This window comes from Pristiophorus japonicus, chromosome 19, assembly GCF_044704955.1.
Source record: "Pristiophorus japonicus isolate sPriJap1 chromosome 19, sPriJap1.hap1, whole genome shotgun sequence".
NCBI classification, from domain to species: Eukaryota; Metazoa; Chordata; class Chondrichthyes; family Pristiophoridae; genus Pristiophorus; species Pristiophorus japonicus.
The window spans coordinates 6,391,539-6,404,372 of NC_091995.1; the positions used below are offsets into that span (position 1 = coordinate 6,391,539).

At 52.6% G+C, this 12,834-nt stretch overlaps 1 protein-coding gene across 1 annotated transcript in view; it reads left to right on the plus strand.

The window, feature by feature from the left end:
- LOC139230643 (tenascin-X-like) overlaps positions 1-12,834 on the plus strand; it is a 293,996-nt gene that overhangs the window by 106,397 nt on the left and 174,765 nt on the right. The window contains exon 12 of the mRNA XM_070862456.1: positions 4,811-5,092. Coding sequence (XP_070718557.1) covers positions 4,811-5,092 — 282 coding nt within the window. The remainder of the gene's footprint in view (positions 1-4,810; positions 5,093-12,834) is intronic.

Sequence of the window (12,834 nt, forward strand, 5' to 3'; positions counted from 1 at the left end):
TCTGAGTGACTTTGCTAGCCAGGCTCCAGCGGCAGAAAACGTGGCCATTGCTTGGCCCCACTCCCGGTTCCGGTTCCGGGTCCGAGGAGTCTGCGCATGTGCGAGAGGAGTCGGGGGGGGTGGGGTGGGCAGAGTCCGGAGGACACGGGCGCAGAAAAAACACAGTGCAAATAGTCACTCTGAAACTATCTGCCTCAACCACCCCCTGTGGTGGCGAGTTCCACATTCTCACCACTCTCTGGGAAAAGAAGTTCCTCCTGAATTCCCGATTGGATTTATCAGTGACTACCTTATATTGATGACCCTCAGTTTTGGACTCGCCCCACAAATGGAAAGCTTTTCTCTATGTCTCCCTTTTATTGTTCAAAAGACCTCCGTAGCTCACCCTTCCGTCTTCTCCTTTCGAGAGAAAAGCGCCCCAAATTGTTCACTCTTTCCTAATAGTTACTATTTCCTAATCGATTGAGTGGTGTTTGCTACCTGTGCTTGCTGTACGCTGGTTAAGGGCTGCTCCAAGTGAGGTGTTTAAAATGATTTAATGATTTGATAGAGTGGATAGAGAGAAACTATTGGTGGGAGGAATTCCAGAACAAAGAGGCATTACCTTTAAAATCAGAGCCAGGCCGTTCAGGGGTGATGTCAGGAAGCATTTCTACACAAAGGGTCGTGGGAATCTGGAACTCTCTCCCCCAAAAAGCTGTCGAGGCAGGAGGTCAATTGAAAAATTCAAAACCGAGACCGGGAGAATTTTGTTGGGTGAGGGTATTGAGGGATACGGAACCAGGCGGATAAACAGAGTTGAGATACAGTCAGCCATGATCGACTTGAATGGCAGAACAGGCTCGAGGGGCAGAGTGACCTCGTCCCTATAAACTGAAGACACAGCGCAGACCTCCACTTTCTAAGGAGATGACTGACTCCCTCGAACTCTCCTGGGTGTCGGAGGGGAGGCTGTGGCATTCTGTTTGAGACAGCACGGAGCTCAGGGTCTCTGAGGGGTAACGGATAGTCTGTGACCCCCCAGTCATTGCTTATCACAGGGCTCAGGGACACTGAGGGGAACGGATAGTCTGTGACCCCCCAGTCATTGCTTATCACAGGGCTCAGGGACACTGAGGGGAACGGATAGTCTGTGACCCCCCAGTCATTGCTTATCACAGGACTCAGGGACACAGGCGAATGTATAGTCTGTGATCCCCAGTCATTGCTTATCACAGGACTCAGGGACACTGAGGGGTAACGGATAGTCTGTGACCCTCCCAGTCATTGCTTATCACAGGACTCAGGGACACAGGGGAATGTATAGTCTGTGATCCCCAGTCATTGCTTATCACAAGACTCAGGGACACTGAGGGGTAACGGATAGTCTGTGACCCCCCAGTCATTGCTTATCACAGGACTCAGGGACACAGGAGAATGTATAGTCTGTGACCCCCCAGTCATTGCTTATCACAGGACTCAGGGACTCTGAGGGAGATGTATAGTCTGTGATCACCGGTCATTGCTTATCACAGGACTCAGGGACACTGAGGGGGATGTATAGTCTGTGACCACCAGTCATTGCTTATCACAGGACTCAGGGACACTGAGGGGGATGTATAGTCTGTGATCCCCAGTCATTGCTTATCACAGGACTCAGGGTCTCTGAGGGGAATGTATAGTCTATGACCCCCAGTCATTGCTTATCACAGGGCTCAGGGACACTGAGGGGAATGTATAGTCTGTGATCCCCAGTCATTGCTTATCACAGGACTCAGGGACACTGAGGGGATGTATAGTCTGTGACCCCCCAGTCATTGCTTATCACAGGACTCAGGGTCTCTGAGGGAGATGTATAGTCTGTGACCCCCAGTCATTGCTTATCACAGGGCTCAGGGACACTGAGGGGGATGTATAGTCTGTGACCCCCAGTCATTGCTTATCACAGGACTCAGGGACACTGAGGGGGATGTATAGTCTGTGACCCCCCCAGTCATTGCTTATCACAGGACTCAGGGACACTGAGGGGGATGTATAGTCTGTGACCCCCCCAGTCATTGCTTATCACAGGACTCAGGGACACTGAGGGGGATGTATAGTCTGTGACCCCCCCAGTCATTGCTTATCACAAGACTCAGGGACACTGAGGGGTAACGGATAGTCTGTGACCCCCCCAGTCATTGCTTATCACAAGACTCAGGGACACAGGGGAATGTATAGTCTGTGATCCCCAGTCATTGCTTATCACAAGACTCAGGGACACTGAGGGGTAACGGATAGTCTGTGATCCCCAGTCATTGCTTATCACAGGACTCAGGGACACAGGGGAATGTATAGTCTGTGATCCCCAGTCATTGCTTATCACAGGACTCAGGGACACTGAGGGAGATGTATAGTCTGTGATCCCCAGTCATTGCTTATCACAGGACTCAGGGACACTGAGGGGGATGTATAGTCTGTAACCCCCCCAGTCATTGCTTATCACAGGGCTCAGGGACACTGAGGGGGATGTATAGTCTGTGACTCCCAGTCATTGCTTATTACAGGGCTCAGGGACCCTGAGGGGGATGTATAGTCTGTGACCCCCAGTCATTGCTTATCACAGGACTCAGGGACACAGGGGGATGTATAGTCTGTGACCCCCAGTCATTGCTTATTACAGGGCTCAGGGACCCTGAGTGGGATGTATAGTCTGTGACCCCCAGTCATTGCTTATCACAGGGCTCAGGGACCCTGAGGGGGATGTATAGTCTGTAACCCCTGTCATTGCTTATTACAGGGCTCAGGCCTACTGCCGGCTGTATGATCATCTCCGTGGATACACAAAACCATAGCAACCACATTGGGCGTTTCACGGCAACAAAGATCACTGTATTTGGAGGGAAATATTTTTATCATCCACCATCTGCATGCACAAATATTGATTCAATGCCACCTGGTTTCCACTACCTCCCAAGATGTCTGGGAGTTTGTTTATGGGTGTCTCTCTCTGTCTCTCTCTCTCGCTCCCTTTATATATTCGTACACTGAATATAAATGTAAAGTTTCACTGTCATACAGGGAATCATTCTTCCCCATTCCCTGTGAGCTTTCCCAGTATTCTTACTGTTCAGGAAGAATGTGAGGCAGCTTTTTAAGGTCTTGCGTTTCCCAGTCAGCTCAGTTGATGGGCGGAGCCTGGCTGTGGGACGTTTGAGGGTGTGAGAGACCCTGTATAAACACAAGCCTTCCTTTCGCCCCATGCAGAGTCTACCTGTGCAGGGGAATGTAGGGTTTTATCTCCATCTCCTCTGGGAGGGAGACAAGGGCGATACGAACTCTGTTCTTGGTGACGATCACCGAGGGGCTTTGTGTTACTCCTGATCGCTGAAAATCCTTGGCTGTCTCTAGTGCTCACTTCCCGTTCCCTTTCACAAGGCGTGAATGTAGTTAGCTGACATTTCAACAACAACAAAAACTTGTATTTATATCATCATCATCATAGGCAGTCCCTCGGGACCGAGGAACACTTCCTTCCACTCTAAAAGTGAGTTCTCAGGTGGCTGACAGTCCAATACGGGAATTACAGTCTCTGTCACAGGTGGGACAGACAGTGGTTGAGGGAAGGGGAGGGTGGGACTGGTTTTCCGCACGCTCCTTCCGCTGTCTGTGTTGATTTCTGCATGCTCTCGGCGATGAGACTCTAGGTGCTCAGCGACCTCCCGGATGCACTTCCTCCACTTAGGGCAGTCTATGGCCAGGGACTCCCAGGTGTCAGTGGGGATGATGCACTTTATCAGGGAGGCTTTGAGGGTGTCCTTGAAACGTTTCCTCTGCCCACCTGGGGCTCGCTTGCCGTGAAGGAGTTCCAAGTAGAGCACTTGCTTTGGGAGTCTCGTGTCTGGCATGCGGACAACGTGACCCGCCCAGCGGAGCTGATCGAGTGTGGTCAGTGCTTCGATGCTGGGGATGTTGGCCTGATCGAGAACGCTAACATTGATGCGTCTGTCCTCCCAGGGGATTTGCAGGATCTTGCGGAGACAGCAATAGTGGTAAATACAGTACCTTTAAAGCAGTAAAACATCCCAACGCGCTTCACAGGAGCGACTCTTGATACGTCCTTACTACACAGTATAAATGCACACGAGGCCCATGCTTGAGAGAAGGTCAGTCTGTGACCTGTCCTTTATTCCTTAGCGCTCAAGTGATGAAGGTGGGTGGAGCTTCCCCTTTTATACCTGAAGGTCCAGTTTAGAAGTGTCTCCCACCTAGTGGTCATTGTTCTCAGTGTACAACTTAGGTCAGTTTATACATGGGTTACAATGCTGGTTGAATACATGACAACTCCCAAACAACATTCGACACCGAACCTCCTAAGGAGATATTCGGTCAGGTGACTAATATGTCTCTACTTATCTGTCGAATAACTCCACGAGGCCTAGTGCTGTGCTTGAACTGCTGTAACTGCAGAATGGTTCTCAGCGTGGTGACCAGCCTTTTATACAGCTCCTGCCTGGGCCTCCCACAGTTGCACCCTCTAGTGGTACCAGCCTATTATAGACACAGAGTATACATATGTGACAGTGACCAAAGCTTGGGCATAGAGGTAGGTTTTAAGGAATAGTTTAAGGCGGAGAGAGAGGTGGAGAGGTTTAGGGAGGGAGTTCCAGAGCTTGGGGCCCAGGCAGCTGAAGGCACGGCCACCGATGGTGGAGCGATTATAATCAGGGATGGTCAGGAGGGCAGAATTAGAGGAGTGCAGACATCTCGGGGGAGGGGTTGTGGGGCTGGAGGAGGTGACAGAGATAGGAAGGATTTCATCCATGCAATTTTTTTCTTCCCCTCCCTTCAGCTGAAGACCTCCCGTGGCAAAGTGAGTTGGACGACCTCTCGGTATCTAACATCACGGCAGACTCCCTCCAGCTCTCCTGGGTGACGGAGAGGGAATATGACTCTTTCCTTGTGGAGTACGGAGCTGAGGAGGATCAGGACAGGCAGAGCCTCACGGTAACCGGTGACCGTCGATACACCGTCATCACAGGCCTGAGGCCTACCACGGTCTACTCATTCTATCTGTACGGGGTCTCTGACGGCCAACGCTCCAAGCCGCTGACTGTGGCGGCCACCACTACAGGTAATTTTATTACACCGCCCAGAACCAGTTCGTCTTCCACCAGAGTGATACTCGCCAGGGTCGATCCAACAAATACCTGCACAGTTCTTTCTCGACAAACCTTTCACCTCACAGGTCAGCGTCGCTGTTTCAGAGTGATACCCTGCATAGAATGACCTACTTGAGAAATAGGAGCAGGAGTAGGCCCTGCAGCCTCTCGAGCCTGCTCCGCCATTCAATGAGATCGTGGCTGATCTTCTACCTCAGCTCCACTTTCCTGCACTGTCCCCATATCCCTCGATTCCCTTAGTGTCCACATATCTATCCATCTCAGCCTGGAATATACTCAAGAGACTGACAATCTACTCCGGGGTAGAGAATTGCAAAGTTTTGTGATGTCTGAGTGAAGAAATTGCTCCTCATCTCAGTCCTAAATGGCCGACCCCTTATTCTGAGACTGTGACCCCTGGTTCTCGACCCTCCAGCCCGGGGAAACAGCCTAGAATTTTACAGGACAGAAGCAGGCCTTTTGGCCTAACCGGTCGGTGCCGGTGTTTGTGCTCCCCGTGAGCCTCCTCGCACCCTATCAGCATATCCTTCTATTCCTTTCTCCCTCGTGTGTTTGTCTCGGCAGCGATGCGATTCATCTCAACCACTCCCTGTGGTGGAGAGTGCAACATTCGCACAGAAAATCGTGGGGATGGGGGGGAGGGGGGGGGGAGTGAGGGAGTGGGGGGGGAAGGGAAACGTTGTGAATTGCAGGCGGGTGCTTCCGACAGGAGAGACATTGAGACAGGCGCGCGCGTCGACCCAATGCTACCCACCCTGTGCGGCCAGCGTTCCTCCGTGGCCAGCGTTTTCTGCGTGGTTCCCCAGTTGCCTGTACGGCGGTAAAAGATAAGCCACCCGCTGAGGGCAAGGGTCAGGGGGGCGGGGGGCGGGGGTGGGGGGGGGTGAGGTCTCAGAAAACTCACCCCGCCATCTCCAAAGCCAGACCCCCACCCCAGAGCCTACATGGAAAGAAACATAGACATTTACAGCGCAGAAGGAGGCCATTTCGGCCCATTGTGTCCGCGCCGGCCGACAAAGAGCCGCCCGGCCCTCGGCCAGCAGCCCTGAAGCTTGCGATCGGGAATGTTTGTCGACCCACCGAGCCGGCTCCGATTGTTTGCATTCCACTCTCCCTACGATATAAATCTGGTAAATGAGCCCGTGCGAGGAAAGCAGCAAACTGCCTTTAATTGTGAGGCTGAAATAATTCAGGCCCTGAAGCGGGGCATGGTGAGATTGCAATTAATTCTTGGCAGTCGAACAGTCGTCCTTCCCCAGAGCTAAGAAGATAAAACAGCTTCTCATTAAGGCCAACATGGTTTAACTGATTTGCTGCTGGTGTTACATGCTGCCCTGAACCATCTCTCCTCCTTGCCCAAAGTTGACAGTTCCCATGTACCACTGCCTTCCTCCGGCAGCCAATCAGGATTGGCCGTCGACTCGCTTCACCCAATGGCAGGCTTGCTTCCTCCGCCCGAGGTGGGACGTTCTGCTATCCCACAGTGCACCAGTCAGCAATGGGGCCAATTGCTGATTGGCTCTCCCCCCCCCCCCTCCATCCAAGGCAGGAGGAGGGTCACGCAGAAGAGATTTGGAAGGCTCCGACATCGCAAGGTGAGCTGCCAAGCCAAGGGGACGGTGCAGAATAGCCAACAGGCAGTCGAGAGTGATGACCCAGATTAAGCCCACGGTTATAGACTTGGGAAACCTGAGGCAGTGCAGATCTCAGCTCCGCATGGCCAGCCAGTTCCAGCCCTGGATACAATTACTTCACCCGAGCGTGACCGAGCACAGAACTGGCCCCCCACCTCAATTCAGCTTTCTGAGCAAGGTATTTCTTGCATTTCCTGTGCTCGCCGACCTACATTGGCTCCCGGTTAAACAACGCCTTTATTTCAAAATTATCCCCCTTGTTTACAAATCCCTCCATGGCCCTCGCCCCTCCCTATCCCTGTAATCCCCTCCAGCCCCACAACCCCCCGAGATGTCTGCGCTCCTCTAATTCTGCCCTCCTGACCATCCCTGATTATAATCGCTCCACCATCGGTGGCCGTGCCTTCAGCTGCCTGGGCCCCAAGCTCTGGAACTCCCTCCCTAAACCTCTCCCCCTCTCTCTCCTCCTTCAACCCGCTCCTTAAACCCTCCCTCTGTGATCGCGCTTTTAGTCACCTGCCCTAATTTCTTCTTATGTGGCTCGTGTCAAAAGTTTTGCTTATAACACTGTTGTAACGCTCCTTGGGGACATTTTACTATGTTAAAGGCGCTATTTAAACACAAGTTGTTGTTGTTGTTTCTGGACGTGCTGTTGAAAGTTAGCATTGGCTGTATCGCCGCTCGTGCTCCCTGCTCACGGGATGGGGCCTACCAGAGCCTGCGGTGGTAGGCCGCACACTGGGTGTAACTGCACGCGGGACAGATCTGGAACTCGGAACCCCTGCAGCACATATGACTGGCAGGCCCAGTTGGGAATTGTTTCTTGTTTTGTTCATTTAATGAAGAGCATTTCCTGCTGGTTGGATCATTTTGTGGCCAGTCCGTCTGCGGCCTTGAGATCGCCGGTGCTGATATCAGAAGGAGGAAAGGTCAAGTCATCCCCGCTGACTGCCACACCAGCTGCAGGCATTAACCTGTTTTAGCACTCAAACCGACGACTCCAGGCTGGTGGGTTCGAATCCCCACCACTCCCTCCCTTGTTCTTTATGCTTTGTTCCCCCGGGATGTGGGCGCCGTGGGCGAGGCCGGCTTTTATTGCCCCCTCCCCTTCGGCGCCCCCTTGAGAAGGGGGCGGTGAGCCGCCTTCTTGAACCACTGCGGTCCGCGCGGTTAGGAAATTAAATTCAATGAACGTGGGATTGTGTGGGTCCATCAGGGGACGGGATCCTGTCCCCCGACCCCCCCCCCCCCCGATCCCCACCTCGCCACTCCCCCCACCCCCCCCCCCCCCCCGCCCCCACACCTGGTCCTGCCTACACGTGACTCCTGTCCAATGCTGCGTGGTTGACTATTTTAACACCAACCTGAACTGGCCTAGCAAGGTCAACCAGCTTGTAAAACCTAGTGGCGGGGCTTCGGGAATAGGCAATAAATTCATCCTTGCAAACATCTCTCACTCCACGAGGACAAATTATTGAAAACAAATACCTCCGATAAAGGAATATCGTAAACGAGGTTGAGGGTTTCTCTGCTCGTGATCCCACCGTGACCTCTAGGCCGGTGTGACCCCGTGTCAGTGCGTGTCCGACCAATGACTGTCCGGGGTGAATGATCGGATCGGCCATGCAGTAACTATCCGCCTTCTTTTTCTTCTTTTCTCCGCTTTTTGACTTCCACAGATCGGGACGTAAGCAAACTGAGAAAGCTTGGCCGCCTTTCAGTCTCCAATGTCACAACCGACTCCTTCCAGCTCTCCTGGTCGGCGGAGGGAGACTTTGATACCTTTGTGGTCCAGTACCGAGTCCCGGGCGCTAAGCTGGCACGGAAACGCACGGTGACCGGTGACCTTCGACACACGGTGATCACAGGCCTCAGGCCTGCCACCAGCTACAGAGTCTTTCTCTTTGGGGTTTCCCGCGGCCAACGCACCAGGCCCCTGACCACTCTTGCGTCCACCAGAGGTACACATATATAATCTTTAACAAGTGGGGGCCCTTCAAAGCAGGGAAGTATTTCCCCCGTTATCTTTCGGGAGCCTCTGCTGTCATCCCTCCTTTGTTCTTAGGCATAAGTAATGCTTGCACCCCTGAAGTACTTGACGCTGCATGACGGGGTCAAAGTTCGCGGCCTCGTTCATTGTCCGCATTGCAAAGAGCCGACCTCAGTACAAATTCCCACTCCTCTCTCCGAGCATGCAGCTTGGAAGTTGGCCTGGGAGCCAGATGGGAAGCTTTGTCTCCGTGTGTGATTTGTCTTCACCAACATGTGTGTACATATATTTATATAGCTCATTTATATAAATATAATCCATCGTCATTTCCATGGCTTTTGCATGCAGCACAAAGCAGAGCAATATTGCATCAACCCATTCTTCACTCGGAGGAACGTATCATGGTTGGCCATCATTTCTCCATCTCTCGCCCGGGAACCATTGCTCACCTCCATCCCGATTGATTCCATAACTTCATGGCTGCCGAGTTGTGGGGGATCCCACCGTTTTCCGTCATTTTTTCTTCCAACTTGACTCTTTGCGGCAAAGCGAGCCCACACACCGTTTCTCGGATCATCTCACCCGCTCTTTACTCTCCACAATCGTGGGATCGGGCCTGGCGATGGCCTGTTTGCTCGGTGTTTGGTGAGTGGTTTTACAAGTCGCACTTGGTCCGTGTGGTCGCCTGGTCCGGTTTCCATCGCCCGAGAGGGGCGCAGAGGAAGGTTGCAGCATATTACTGGCCCTGGGGCTTTTGTGCCTCTCCCAGGATACTGGTTGGATGAGGGAGAGGAGGAGGGGGGAAGAGGGGGAGGAGGTGCGTAGTTATAATGCTCCAGCCATCACGTGTGAAGCAGGCGTGATGGACTAGCTAGGGTTTTGCTGCCCATTAGTTTTGTGTAGTTGTAGGTCATACGTCAATCTCTCCTATCGAAGATCAGTCACTACATAGAATATACAACCTTGCACGCACACGCATAGCCACACGCACACGCATAGCCACACACACACATAGCCACACGCACACGCATAGCCACACACACACACACACGCATAGCCACACGCACACGCATAGCCACACGCACACACATAGCCACACGCACACGCATAGCCACACACACACACACACGCGCATAGCCACACGCACACACATAGCCACACGCACACACATAGCCACACGCACACGCATAGCCACACACACACATAGCCACACGCACACACATAGCCACACACACACACACACGCATAGCCACACACACACGCATAGCCACACACACACGCACACGCATAGCCACACGCACACACATAGCCACACACACACATAGCCACACACACACGCATAGCCACACACACACACACGCATAGCCACATACACACGCATAGCCACACACACACATAGCCACACGCACACACACATAGCCACACACACACATAGCCACACACACGCATAGCCACACGCACACGCATAGCCACACACACACACACAGGCACACACACACACATAGCCACACACACACACATAGCCACACACACACACACATAGCCACACACACACACATAGCCACACACACACACACATAGCCACACACACACACACAGCCACACACACACACATAGCCACACACACACACACAGGCACACACACACACATAGCCACACATACACACACATAGCCACACACACACACACAGGCACACACACACACATAGCCACACGCACACACACATAGCCACACACACACACACATAGCCACACACACACACATAGCCACACACACACACACACAGGCACACACACACACATAGCCACACGCACACACACATAGCCACACACACACACACAGGCACACGCACACACATAGCCACACACACACACACATAGGCACACACACACACACATAGCCACACACACACACACATAGGCACACACACACACATAGCCACACGCACACACACATAGCCACACGCACACATAGCCACACGCACACACACATAGCCACACACACACACACACACATAGGCACACACACACACATAGGCACACACACACGCATAGCCACATGCACACGCATAGCCACACACACACACACAGGCACACGCACACACACATAGCCACACACACACACATAGCCACACACACACGCATAGCCACACGCACACACATATAGCCACACACACACATAGCCACACGCACACACATAGCCACACACACACACACATAGCCACGCACACACACATAGCCACACGCTCACACACATAGCCACACGCTCACACGCATAGCCACACGCACACACACATAGGCACACACACACACATAGCCACACGCACACACACATAGCCACACGCACACACATAGCCGCACGCACACACACATAGCCACACGCACACACATAGCCACACGCACACACATAGGCACACGCACACACACATAGGCACACGCACACACACATAGGCACACGCGCACACACATAGGCACACACGCACACACATAGCCACACACACACACATAGCCACACACACACATAGCCACACGCACACACACATAGCCACACACACACACACACACATAGGCACACACACACACATAGGCACACACACACGCATAGCCACATGCACACGCATAGCCACACACACACACATAGGCACACGCACACACACATAGCCACACACACACACATAGCCACACACACACGCATAGCCACACGCACACACATATAGCCACACACACACATAGCCACACGCACACACATAGCCACACACACACACACATAGCCACGCACACACACATAGCCACACGCTCACACACATAGCCACACGCTCACACGCATAGCCACACGCACACACACATAGGCACACACACACACATAGCCACACGCACACACACATAGCCACACGCACACACATAGCCGCACGCACACACACATAGCCACACGCACACACATAGCCACACGCACACACATAGCCACGCGCACACACATAGCCACACGCACACACATAGCCACACGCACACACATAGCCACGCGCACACACATAGCCACACGCACACATAGCCACACACACATATAGCCACACGCGCACACATAGCCACACGCACAAATAGCCACACGCACACACATAGCCACACACACACATAGCCACACGCACACATAGCCACACACACACACACACACAGACACACACGCACACATAGCCACATGCACACACATAGCCACACACACACACGGACACACACAGCCACACGCACACACATAGCCACACGCACACATAGACACACGCACACACATAGGCACACACAGCCACACACCCACACATAGACACACGCACACACATAGCCACATGCCCACACATAGCCACATGCCCACACATACCCACACGCACACACCTTGACACACACACGCAGACACACACGCACACATAGTCACACGCACACACAGAGACACACTGAGGCACAGACACACGCACGCACATAGACACATGCACCCATAGACACACAAACCCATAGACACATGCACCCAGAGACACATGCACCCATAGACACACAAACCCATAGACACACGCACCCATAGACACACACTTATAAACAAATAAACATGCACACACATATAGACACACACACACATAGACACACCCATGGTTATGCACGCGCAAACATACACCCACACGCATATAAACATGCACACATACATACATATAGACACATGCGCAATTATACACATGCACACACACATAGAGATGCACACACACGCACATATACACCCATGCACACACAAGCACACACACAACACGCACAAACAGACACATGCACATAGACACATGCACATGCACATAGACACACACACACACACACACACACACACACACATGCAGATGTAAAGGATGGAGGACACTGACAGGCTGCGTGGTTAGGCGATACGTGGTCCCAGCATACACCAGGAGCACAGAAAGTGACGATTGACCCTGGATAGTTCTGTGAACTTTGGAATCTTGGGTCAAGGGTCGGTGAATCCTGAAACAATACATTTGGCACTATCCTTATGGAGTCTGTTTTCAGTGTTTGAAATCCGTTGGCT